Source organism: Molothrus ater, chromosome 2 (assembly GCF_012460135.2).
Source record: "Molothrus ater isolate BHLD 08-10-18 breed brown headed cowbird chromosome 2, BPBGC_Mater_1.1, whole genome shotgun sequence".
Taxonomy (NCBI): domain Eukaryota; kingdom Metazoa; phylum Chordata; class Aves; order Passeriformes; family Icteridae; genus Molothrus; species Molothrus ater.
In genome coordinates, this window is record NC_050479.2 from 75998766 (window position 1) to 76012232 (window position 13467).

General features: G+C 40.9%; 1 protein-coding gene across 1 annotated transcript; it reads left to right on the top strand.

The window, feature by feature from the left end:
• Nucleotides 1-4295: 4295 nt before the first annotated feature.
• On the top strand, nucleotides 4296-11083 carry LOC118685251 (stromelysin-1-like). Its single transcript, XM_054518639.1, is given in 11 exon segments — nucleotides 4296-4403; nucleotides 5156-5300; nucleotides 5303-5396; nucleotides 5486-5634; nucleotides 5954-6079; nucleotides 6596-6757; nucleotides 6891-7047; nucleotides 7838-7971; nucleotides 8459-8618; nucleotides 9826-9926; nucleotides 10983-11083. Coding segments are annotated over 11 exon segments (1437 nt in total).
• The last annotated feature ends 2384 nt before the right edge of the window (nucleotides 11084-13467 follow it).

Sequence of the window (13467 nt, forward strand, 5' to 3'; positions counted from 1 at the left end):
AGACAAGATCAGAGAAAGGCAGCAGAGATGATGCTAGGTTGGAGGGGCCTTTGAGCAGCCTGGTCCAGTGGAAGGTGTCCCAGCCTGTCACAGGAGGGCTGGAACGAGATTATCCTTAAAGTCCTTTCTACCCCAAAAGTTCTATAATTTTATGATCTTAAAATATCTCATCCCTGGCATGTTCTCCTCATGCATGTTTTGTGCCATACTAGATATGCTCTAAGTACCTCTAAAACCAGGTTTAAAACCAACCTACATTACAAATCAGACCATGTCTTAAAAGTTGCTTTTAACAACTTTTAACAACAGTCCCTACTGTTGTGTCAAGTAGGGACACAAGAGCTCAGCATTGCCACAAGGACAGCGGATCACCATGGATCACCATCACCATTTTCAGTCCGTGACTGAAAAGTGGCTGAGCTTACCTGGCAGCAGTCCAGGCAGGGCAGAGACACAGGATAACTGGTGCTACCCCAGCATCTCCCAGTGTCTTTCTCAACAGCTCTTGCTCTGTACATAGCCTATCCTGAACAAACTTCAATCCAAGGACTTTTGATGCCTCCAGGCTTAGGCAGGGTGCTTGTGAGTACTGTTTGTGCATAACTAATGGCGTTAATTCCCTTTGTTTTTAAAAATGCCTACACACTCTGATATCCTAAATAGATGCTTTCTTGTATGTGAAGGCTACCTTCAGAAATCAAGCCTTTAGGCTCTGGTTGCTGTCTGAGACTTGAAAGTCTCAGCAAAAGAAACATTTCAGCAACAGCAAAGAAGAACACTGTTGGTGTTTACACTGACTTACATTAAAGTACTTCTCCTGCATAAGGTTAGTAATACTTTTTTAGTTATGACATCCAGGAAACAGCAAAATTAAAATACTCCCTCCACCTTTGAGTATTAAGTACCTTAAACTCACAATATCTGAAAAATGAGTGATATTTACTTAGCTGTGAAGAAAAATGTAGCCTGGAGCAGAAACAGATGACAACATGCCGTGGATTTCATGTAGACAAGGGGACTAGTGAGATGTGTTAATCATGGAATTTCTGTCTGTATTTTTGCTTTGTTAATGTCTTAAACTTTGAAATGAAACAGCACTATCAGTTTGGGAAAAGCAATGAAATTCTGGTAAATGGAAGATGTAGCTCAGATGATGTTGGAAACATCGGAAGCAGGAAAGCTGGAGCTGTCTATACTCAGTGAACAAGAGAACATTTCTTGTAACCTTGATTTTGGTATAAGTCATAAATTATTGCTGGAATTAAAAACCTCTTGGGTGCCAGCAGGGGAAATTTATCCACAAACGTAATTTCAAGTACTTGTCCTGTATGAATAGGAACTTTCCTTGAAATCCAAGGACAGGCATGCAAATTAGAGTCACAAAATATAACCTGTTACATCTAAAGTTCTTGATTGCAACAACAGTTGACCTAGACCAAACCTCTTGCACATGAAATCTCAAAAATCCCTTAATGACTTCACTGACAGAGCAAGGGTGACCCATATGTGAATTGACTGGAACTGGAACACTGAATGCTGCCAGGGAATCAGCATTGCCATGCTGGAGACCCACAACTGTTATATAAAAGCCAGAAGTAGGTCACACCCTGTCAGCAATAAGATATTTTTGAGGCTAGGTTTGTGCTGCCAGGTCTGTGGGTTTGCAGCACAGCCAGGAAGGAGGTGCCAAAGGCACTGAGTTAAGCAATGCTGGTGGCAGGCAGGCTGAAGTTGCAGTTTTACAGCTCAGAAGTTTCCCCTGCACAGATCTGCTCTCCCAGGGTTTGACCAGGGGTCCAACACTGCTACCAGAGTTCAGCCTGGCCAGGACACTGAGGGCACATAAGGCAGCAGAGAGGAGCCATTTCAAGCTCTCAGTAATTAAGCCCTTGGCTTTGCACAACAACTCAACTTAGTTTCATCCTATTGAGGCTCTGTGAGATGCTCTTTTCTTGATACTACATTATTCATTAGTTTTAAAATGTATAAAGTGTGAATTAGCAATAACTTCTGTGTTAAGGTTAATAATAATAACAATAAACATGTTGTGTTACCTGTTATATGTCTTGTGTTATATGTCTTAGGGTGGGGCTATGGGAATGCATCCAAGGCAGAAGATTAAGTCCTGAAGAGGAAGGGCAATCCTAGGAGCTTACCCAGACAACTTTACAGGTTGTAAAAGGGACAGTAATTTTCAGACTGACTTCTTTAAACCAAAACCAGAAACTGACATTATATACTGTGCTACTTCTAGGTAAAGTCACTTCAAAGAGGTGACAGATATCAAAGAAGTCTTTGTGATTATGGAATTTTCTTTATATAGCATATTCTAGGTGATTGATCTCTTGAGAGAAATGGGGAGTAGTATCAAGAAAAGTGGGTGTCACGGTGAGAAAGAGGTTGACAGAGTAGCAGAAGTATGTACTTGGGAAGCTGATAATCAGAAAACTGTATAAATTTCATTCATACCTTCCTAGAGGGTTTTGCTGCCTTTTAGTAGCTCTCTCATTGGAGAGAAAGATGAGTAATGAAAATTTAAGTCCTACAATCTGGAAAGTTACTTCTTCCTTCTAGCACACATGGAGACACTGAGAGAAGAGCAAAAGTGTTGGAAGGCTGTAGAGAGCTGTAAGTTCCAGAAGCTATTTCTGCAGAGTGGTACTGTCAGCGTGTAAGCTGCACAGGAGAACTCTGGACCAAGTTTTGGATTCATCTCACCCACTCTGGTACACCTCACATAACTCTGTGAGTGGAGTCATTACCAAAAGCTCCCTCAGGGGATTTTTTTCCCCTTGGCTCAGCTGGTCCATTTCTGAGTCATTCCCTGAGCCTGTCCATCTCCTTCCAGGACTAGGGAGGGGTTCTCTCCCTAATGGAAATGCCTCAGGTAGATGTCTGCTCCTAGGGTAGGAATCCAGTCCTCAGTGACCAGATAACCCTTGTGGAGCCCCACCAGCCTTGCCTTGCTGGTTCAGCTGCCCAGACCCAGCAAAAGGCATGCAGTGCTCTGGGCATCCTTCTGGTACCAACACAGCACTCTTCAGCAGGAAATAATTTCAGCAAATACCTTGAGTGTACAACATATTTATAAACTCTCCTTTCACATCTCTATTATCCTGAAGCTCTGTGAAAGGGGGTTTATCTCTCTGCACATTCCAAGTCTCACCTGCTCCTCAGTGCTGTGGGCTTACCTGAAATCCTGTGTCAGCCCCACACAGACGTCTCAGATATGTGAGCTGTCTTCAATGGCAGTAGACATCTCTCTTCAGGACTCCCATCCCCACTGCTTTTTCCTCATTTGTGGGAGTGCATGGAGGGTGTGATTGGGCATGGAGGAAAAGCGGACCCAGTCTAGAGTGGGCCTGCTGTTGAGTCTCAGCAGTTCCTACACCATGGCAGAAAGGGAGAACAGAGGAGCCTCTCTCTGACAAGGACAACCATCAAAGAGTTTGATCCAGAAAACCTCAGAGATTTTTAACATCTTATAGTAAGTATCAAAGAAGGAGAATGTGAAATAAAGTCTTTGGACAATTCTCTGAGAACACTGGAAAAACTGCTAAATAAAAGTAGCATGAAAAAATTTTGGCTCAATTTTTATAATTTTTGTATATGCTGGGAAAAGTGCTTTCATTTTTTTGTCTTAATTTCACATTTTCCTGCAGAAAAAAAGATCATTTCATCCAAGTGCAAACTGTTTTTAAAAAACTGCATAAACAAAACATTGCTTCATCAAGCAAGGACTTATATCACTGACAAAACTCCACCAAAGTGAAATATAGTGACACTATAAGACCCTCCAAAAAAAAAAAAAAAAGTCATAACCCCCCCCCCCCGAAAAAAAATGCAGAAAACTAATTTCTGTTTGTAGTCTACAGTCCTGTAACATTCTGTGAATATTTATCCCTTTAGGCACTTCAACAACCTTTCTGAAATCAAGATTATCTTTTAATGGAAAGCATTAAAGAGATATGCTTTAAGTTTTGGAGAGTAAGACTAAGACTACATTTTAATGATTAAAAGGTTAATAAGCTCATTAATAATAACTACAGGTCTATTATCTTCTCATTAATCATATTTCCATGTTGCAAAACCTGCACAAGGGTGGAACCGGATGAAAGACAGCACTGATCTGTTTTATTGTAAAACTTTTGTTTTGCATGTTCTGTTGCTAACTAGACATTGTGAGAATCAATGAGTCAGGGATTGGAAAGCTTTATAAAGCAAAAAAAACCTATATAAAGGTGAAGCAGGTGTGCGGCAGACTACAAAAAAGACTTCTATAAAGGCTAGTGGAAATGAGAGTGAGAAATCTCCCATTTCTCCTATTATTATGTGCAGCAGTTTCTTGTGCCTTTCCTGCAAATACAAGGCAGACAAAGGAAGAAGGCATGCAGCTTATCCAGGTGAGGAAGGTAGAGCTCTGGCGAGATGTTTAGCTACTCTTGAGCATCCATGGCAGTCCGTGTAACTAGTATAGTGCAGCCAAACAGCAAATAGAATTAATAACTGATAGAATATTTCTCAAAATAGGTGTGTGATGAGAAAGGCTACTTTAGCACTATCTTATGTTACTTTTCTTTAGAGACCGATTAAATTTGCTGATGCATTCACTCTGTGTTAATTTTACAGATAATTAAACTTCTGCATCAGTCTAGGGTTGGTTTGTAGTTTGGGTGGAAATGTGGTTATTTATTTGACTTGTGATATTATGAAACATAACTCCTCGTGAAGTAAGTATAGTATATTTTTCTAAACTATTACTGTCTAAAATGTGGGGAAACAGGATACAACTACTGAAATTTTATTTCAGTAATGTATTTCAAATTACTTCCTCTAAAGGACTCTAGGTAATCTTGGGGGACAGGGTAAGTGGAGGGCTCATTATCAGAAAATAATCTATTAAACAAATGCTAATTTTAAATGCATTTCAATAGCTACAAAATATTTATAGTGATAGTACAATGGAAAAAGCTAGCATTAAGAGAAAAATATTCATACAGGCTTTAGCAAACTATTATCCATGCTGCCATAGAACAGAAAGAAAAGTAGCAACAGCTACATGACTGACTGGTGTTAGTTAAATATCTTATAAACTTCAAAAGCAAACATTATTGATTGTTCTAAGCTTTGGGTTTGTTTGGTTTTTTTTCATTAGAAGTACCTGGAAAATTATTATGGCTTTAAGAAAGATGGAGAATCTTTTGTTTGGAAAAGTAATAATGCAATGACCCAAAAACTAAAAGAAATGCAGGAATTCTTTGGGCTGGAGGTGACAGGGAAACTGGATTCTGGCACTTTGGACTTGTACAGAAACGCCGCTGTGGATTCCCTGATGTAGCTGGGTTCTCCACCTTTGCAGGAGAGCCAAAATGGACAAAACATGTCCTGACATACAGGTAATGCCAATGGAATTCTTCATGTCAAGGCAGTGTTAAGTACAGGGTGAGTGGCAGCAACACAACTTGTTCTCTCCTGTGTTTTAAAGGATAGTAAACTACACACCAGACCTGCGTCCAGCAGATGTCAACGCAGCGATCAGGAAAGCGTTACGTGTCTGGAGCAGTGTGACCCCGCTGAGATTCATCCAGAAGGACAGAGGTGATGCAGACATAATGATCTCCTTTGCAGCCAGAGGTAAATCTCTATGTAGCCATTATGAGTTACTGCCAAGTTACTGCCTACATGGAGCAGTTGACCTGGAATGATTTCTCCCATACACAGCACATGAGGAAATCAATGTCCAGTTGAAAAAACAGACAGAAAAATATAGTTCTTGCTCAAGGTGCTATGGTTACAACTCTTGACAGGCTTTGGGGGAGGGCATAGAGGCAGATGAAGAGAAAGAGAAAGAAAATGTAGGACTTGCCAGTAGTTCACTGGATCTATACCTGCTGTGTGCTGCTCAATGCATGCATGAACCCCCAGTCAGCTGTGTTTGGGGTTTGCTCCTCAGATCACAATGACTTCATCCCCTTTGATGGCCCAGGGGGTTCCCTGGCCCATGCCTATGCACCTGGCAAGGACTTCGGTGGAGATGCTCACTTCGATGAGGATGAAACGTGGACCAAAAGCACAGAGGGTAAGTAATTAAGTTCTCCAAGCCCTTCCTGAAGCAAGTTGCACATGGAATCAACGGTGCAGTGTCTGTCTTCTCTCTTCCTTAAGTGTTTAAATTGCCACTGAATTGAAGGAGCATATGGTTTGCATAGCTATAAAAAGCCTCTGAGTCTCTGGTTTAAGTTAAGGCCCCAGTTCAGCTTCTGCCATGCACAGAGGGGAGCTTTATTTGTAAGGTGGCCCCACTTCTTCCCACTCCTCAAACCTCTTCCTGCACAGTTACCTCACTTGCACTGGCCCAGGGTCCTTCTTCTACACTGAATTCTGCAGGATCTACAGGCTATTTCCTTGTACTCCCCTATAATGATTCCATTATTTTTACCTCTGACCATAATTTCATCTCCAACCAAATTTCCCACAAGAATTTCATTTGGATTGGACAAGCAGTTCTGAAAGCTTCTGACCTACCTTATGCCCTTCATGTTATTCAGGACAAAGACACAGCTCTCATCTCATGTGTTTTGTTTGATGTTTTCAGGCACAAACCTGTTTTATGTTGCTGCCCATGAGTTTGGCCATTCACTGGGACTTTCCCATTCCAAAGACCCCAATTCTCTGATGTATCCAGTTTACAGGAAATTTGACCCTTCAGTACTCCTTCTTCATCAGGATGATATTACTGGCATACAGTACCTCTATGGTAATTCAGAATTTTTCATCAACTACTGCTCGTAATTTCAAAGACTTCAGATGCTCTTCAGTGACAGTTTTGTGTAGTGGATATACCTCACTGAGTTCATACTAAAATTTCTTCCATAAACTGCTTCTTTTAGGATCATCTCCCAACACAAACAATGATCAAACAGAATCTACTGAGATAAAAGACCCAACTGAATCAAAAGATCCTGCACTGCCAAACATCTGCAGCTCCAATTTGACATTTGATGCTGTCACCACTTTCCGTGGAGAAATAATGTTCTTTAAAGACAAGTAAGTCAGCTTCTGAAAATAAAATACCTGAGTGTCACTTTTTAAATTATGCCCCACAGCACAGAAAAATAACTTTAATTAGCATATCAGCCATTTTAGACAGGAAGACAAGACAAGGAATCAGGAAAAGAGATGGAAAACAAAAACAAAGAGGGTGGCAGAGAAATGAAGAGAGGTAAGTATAAGGAGGAGGATGATCTTTGGAACAGGAGATGCTGTGAATAGAGTGGGGGAAAACTTCCTCTGCAAACATGTGCTGTTTTCACTTCAGGCTGTAAGCAACTCCCAATTGTTCAGCATCTGGAGAGTTCAGCTTTGGCAAAACACATCATCAGCTCTGAGACACTTCACAGCCTCTTTACTGTCCTTGCTTTGAGGAGCTGAGAGCTTACCAGCCCTGACAAAATACCTGCTTGAAGAGCCCCTGTAGTGGGGATTTAGTCTACTGATAAAAGGAAAGGAAAATTGGCAATTTTGTTACCAAAGTCTTACCGGGCATCAGCCTTGTGAAACAGGTCTCGCTAAGCTCCACTTCTGCATAAGGGGAAATAAATGTTTTGACAAAACAGTTCATCTGACCTATTTCAGATGTCTGCATCAAGAAGAGAGCGATCCTACTATGGAAATAACTGTCTTTACATTAAGTTTACAGGGACTGTAGTGTGACTAAGTCGGGTACATAGCTGGGTTTAATCAGATAAATACTGCCCTGTTTGCCATGATGTGGTTTCATGCAGTAGTGAGTGTGAGCGTGCAATTTTATTTAAAACCTGTTCTATACTCACACAAGGCATATTTGGCGCAAACATCCAGCAGTCAGAACAGCTGATTTTGAGTTGATATCTTCATTCTGGCCACGGCTGCCACCTGGTGTTGATGCTGCATATGAAATTTCTGAGAAAGATGAAATGGTAATTTTTAAAGGTAATATGTTGTCTTTTTATTTTCCCATGTTTTCTTCCCAAGTAGCCTAGAGAGTTTGCATTTGGCTTCAAAACCACTTAAATTCTTTCTGTAGGATTTTCCAATCTTTAATTTAGTCCAATAAATTGGTGTGTTTCAATCACAGAAATAATAAAATTATTGTCCTAGTTAATGAACGTCTATCTTATTTTTTATTATCCACATTGAAAATTTTCCCTGCCAAAATAAATTTCATTACTTTTCATCTGGGAAATTTTCTATTTAATTTAAGAATGATACTAGCATTAGTATGAAGAAAGACTGACATTTCAGTTTTCAAAAAAAGTAATGTGGAGACCTATTGCGGGTTTTTTTTACTCTAGAACCATTTTCAGTTATTTTCAAGTTCAATGATTATTTTCAAGTAACCATCAGCTTTCATGAAAAAGATTGTGTCATTCTCAGAAGAAGATTCTCACAACATGTTGTTATCAACTTTTGTTAATAGGGAAAGAATTCTGGGTTGTGAGAGGAGATACCATACTTCCTGGATACCCTCAAAAACTCTACACCCTGGGCTTTTCGAAGGATGTTTCCAAAATTGATGCTGCTTTTCATAACGGAATTGAGGGGAAAACATATTACTTCATAGCAGACAAATTTTGGAGGTAATATTTCCTGCGGTACTTTTCTAAATAGGAGCAAACATAATCACATGATCAATATCCTGTCATGATTTAGGATGCATTAATCAGACACTTTTGGTGATCTCTTTCAGTGTCACAACTGGCAGTGGAAAAATATTTGAAAGGAGGTGGAGCAGTGATTTTAGTTTTTCTTCTAGTTAACTTAACAGTTAACAGTTTGTTTGCTTATTTCTTTGTTTGTTTTCATTTAGCTGTCTTGGTCATTGTACAGCTCCACAAGTCATCTCAGGAAATCAGGCAGAAGTTCACTATCCACATATCAAATATGTTTCTGTGGAGTAAGAAGAAGAATGTCACCCACTTTCCAGTTACCAACAGATAGTTTCACAGAGTTGCTGATAAATGCCATGTACTACAAAGACTTATGTACTGTGCATGGTTATTATTTTTTTCTTTTTAATCCCATCCTGCTGCTCAAGTTTGTCTTACAGGACATAGATTTCTAACAGCCAAAGGAGGTGCTCCTGTAATGGAAGCGGTAAATAACTCAAATTATTTTAGAGGAAGAACAAAACTTCTCTTTCCTTTCACCACAATGTTCAAACAATTGCATGTACAAAGATCACTCTAGAGAATTATTCAGCCACATGTCTGTACTTCAAGCAGAAGATCAGATGTCCACATTTTAGGTCAAATTCTCATAACTTTAAGCGTTTCATCATTAAATCTCCTGTTAAGGAAATTATAGAAGGGAAAAGCTTTCACAAGCCTTCTTATTCCAGCATTGATAGATAAACTTCACCAAATATGTAATAGCTTGCTGTAAGTAACATAAGGAAATTGACTTAAAATACCTCATAACTTCAGAAAAAGCACAGATTTTTTCCTGGTAAACCTTCCTTCAGAAATATAATGTGAAAGAAATCTTTTTATAATCTATTATCACTCCTTTAGGCATAGTCTCTTAGAAAAATAAAAAACAGATTCATGGTGATGGTTCCAATATTAGGTATTCTTAGGTGGAGTAAAGAGAACCAATTCATCCATTGCAAATAATAAATAATTAATTTATGGCAAATTGTGTCTCTTTCTACACTACCAAATGACACTGAAAATCTTCAATGAACTTGGTTATCTGTTGATAGGTAGAAGATAATGAGCTGAGAGGAATTAATCATGAGTTATTTGCAGATTTCGCTGACTCCTGTTTTTTTATAATTTTTTTCAGTTATGATGAAAGAAGTCAGTCTATGGATAGGAAGCCATTACTGATAAGAGATGCCTTTCCAGGAATTAATGGGAAGATTGATGCTGTTTTTCAACATGAAAGTGAGTAACTGTTCTTGCTAAAATCTATAAGAAATGCTCAATGTGATAGGGCTGAGAGTGCTTGGGCAGAGACAGGTACTTCTACATGCTCAGAACCCACAGGATGACCAACAAGACCCTGAAGCAGTCACAAAACACTCCCATGCTTCACTTTACCCCCTTGAAAAATGGGGATGGTACACCTTTGGTGGCAGCTGCACATCTGGACAGGCCAGCTCTAAGGGAGAGACATATCTGTACTCATGCTGATGTGCACATCACACCATGAAGATCGACACTCCACACAGTGACATCCCAACAACATAAGGTATGCCTCTCAAAGCCTGTCCCTCTGACATAAAACAGTCAGAGCCAGCTTCTCCTGCAGGAGGGTGAACATTACTTAGACATGGAAATGCTGGACTAGACTTGAGGATATATTCACACTGCCACATGTCACAGCTTCCCAGCTGCCACCTTGCTCCTCATCTGCTGCTCATCCAAACCATGCAAGTTAATTGTTTCCCAGCAAATCTTACTTACTCATCTTCAATGAGTCTCAAACGTGGTGCTGAGACACCTCACTCCCAAGAGGGCAGTGTGGATGTGACTAGCCCAGGCTGGACCTCTCTTTCCCTGCATGGCATCTGACAGCACCCATCAAGCAAGTACCTGCTCACACCTTGCTGTGCTCTGTGTCACACTCTGCTCTGTGCAATGCCTACCCACAGGTGGATAGAAATGCACCCTGCTGGGGGTTCAGCACAACTGGAGTGTAAGAGCAGATATTTTAAACCAAAGCAAGGCACAGGATGCATCTTTTGCAGAGTGACCTTGTGGGGCTCATCAAGTATACAACGCAGCACATGCACGGCTGGTTGGCTGTGGAGTGTGCCCCCATGCTGCTGGGTCATGTGTTGCAGAGGTCACACCTGGGAGTAGACACTGTTGGCAGCCTAATTGTATCCAAAGGTTGCTTTGAGCTCTTTGAGGATGTTGTTTAAGTGTACTAATCTTTATATCTGCAAGATCATAATTCATCTGAGTCTGGGTTTTTATTGTTTCATTTTTTTCTAGACTCCCTTTATTTCTTCAGTGGAAGAAAGCAATTTGAGTTTGACCTTAACAAGAAGAGAGTTACACACCTCCTAAAGACAAACTTTTGGTTTCCATGCTAATAAAATGAAATCTGTAATGGTGTTGGAAGGAATGTGCTGTTCTTGTGCTAGAAAAGCTTTTTCTTTTCTAATTATGTAGAATGTAAAGGTACTTCAGCACCAGTCAGCAGATATCAGTCCCTTACTTGTGTTTCTTTAAATAACTGAACGATATTTAAAATATTGATGTATACATATGTATGTAGTTAACATCAGGCTGGCTAGCTTACCAAATAACAATGCAGTTTCTTTTGATACAAAATTGTGATTGATTTTATTATTTCTGCCATCTTCTTGCCATACATCACCCTACACAGAGCCCTGCCATGGAGCCAGGAGTCCATGAGGAAGAGCATCTCTCTTCCTAAAGCTAGGATTGCTTTCAGCCTGTTTTAAATATTTCAAAGCTAAGCAAGAAGACTTGGCTAGTGCTGGTGGTTACAGTGAGACATACAGGGGTTCCAGAGAACAATTCCTCCCAGCCTGAGGGGTGTTGAGAGGTGGAAGATCTTTTTTAAAGTGACTGGAGACACAGTTTATGTTATGTTGGACACCTGATTATAGAAGGCTTAATTAAAGTGTGATGAATTCTACCCTAAACTATTTATTGATGCATGTCATTTCCTGTGCAGTGTGCTCTCAGGGAGGATGGAGAAGATGACCCTATTGTTGTCCCTCCCAACCTTATCTATTCTGTGAGCAAAGGCTCGTTTCCACAGACACAGGAGCAGAGGGGCACATTGGCATGTAGGGAAAACCCAGACACCACTGCCCTTCCTCTGCTCCTCTCCAGTTTTCCCTGGAGTCCCCATTGGCTGGGGGACACCCGTCATGCGTCAATGAGAAAGTCCCCATCACCTCATCTTAGGGGTTGAGGGGATAGGGATCAATGTCCTACGTAAGAGTATTTGTGCATTTCATATAATTTATTTTTTCATGTTAAAGGGGACTATGGGAATGCTCAAAAATTATTGTAACCTGATTACTGGAAAGAACAAAGGCAGGAAAATGACAGGATGAAGATAGATTGGGGGGGAAGGGGAAAATAGGGGGATAAGTGCATAAGAGGGATTGGTTGTGTGCAAACAGACTGCAGTCAGCTGCTTCTTTGGCCATGCCCTGCATGTTTGGTCCTGTCTTCTCAGTAAATCACACCTTATGTGTGGATGAGCTCTTCCTGTGTGAGTTTGGGTGAGCTTCAAGCTGGACTGGCTGCTGCGGAGCTTAAGAGAGCTGAACACCAGCAGCTGGAGTGTGGTTGCAAGCTACAGGGACATGAATGCTCCTGGGAATACACGAGGTGCAAGGCCAGCTGCTCTCCTGGGAGGGCTGTGTGTCTAAGAGCAGCTCCTGGGGGCTCCGCACGCTGTTGGTATTTCCACGTTGGTACTTCACTGTGGGACAGAAGCTCTCATCGAGGAAGGCAAGCAACGTAGTGGGGCCGCAACTCCTGTTCATGTTTGTCCAAATGCTCCATGGTTTCTGTCTGTGATGGTCTCCGTGGCCACTCTCATGGCTCTCTGGGCCCGGGGGCAGACATGAACCAGATGCCACTTCAATACTGCTGACATCATCTACCTGATGCTGTAGCCAGACATCGCTTGGGGCCCAGAATTATTCACATGGACAGCCAGCAAGATCCAAGGTATTAGAGAAGGTATCCTCTCTTTCAGGCATGTAAAAATATCTCTCCCAGCACCCAATGTCTCAACCTCATTAAACAACATCCCTCCAAAAAGGTGAAAAACTAAGAAAAAATAGTTATTCTATTTGATTCTGCTTCTCCATGAATCACAGAATCACTGAATGACTGAGGTTAGTTGGGCCTCTGGAGTTTATCATGTTCAACCCCCTCTGCTCAAACCCACCTAGAGTAGGCTACTGAGTCTCTAGGTGGCTTTTGGGGATACTGCTTTTGCACACAAAGGGGAGACTCCACTGTCTCACTGGAGTGGTTCAGTTTGGGCCCATTGTCTCCAGTCCTGTTGGGATAAGGTGATTGTATTCTATTTATGCATAAAATTGTACTGCAAAATTGCGATGAGATATTTCAACACACTTTATGTAACCTTTTTTCTGATGCATTTTTAAAATCCCTGGCAGCAGGGCTACTCAAATGGGGCACGCCAGTGACTGAGGAATCTTTATCTGAATTTTATCAGGGTGAAAAACGTATAATGGCATTGTCAGACTTGCAAGACAAATACTGCTGCCACACCTGCTGTAGAGGTGGCAAACAAGGCTTTGCTGTCCAAGCAGAACTAAAGGTATAATGATTAATTTTAATCACGACACCTTGAAAAAAGGAAATTAGTAGCTCTGGTCAGTGTCTGACATTGCTGAGGTCAGAGAAGTAGGTTCAAGTCTTGTAACTTGAAAGTTTCTATTGAATTTATTAAGAAATA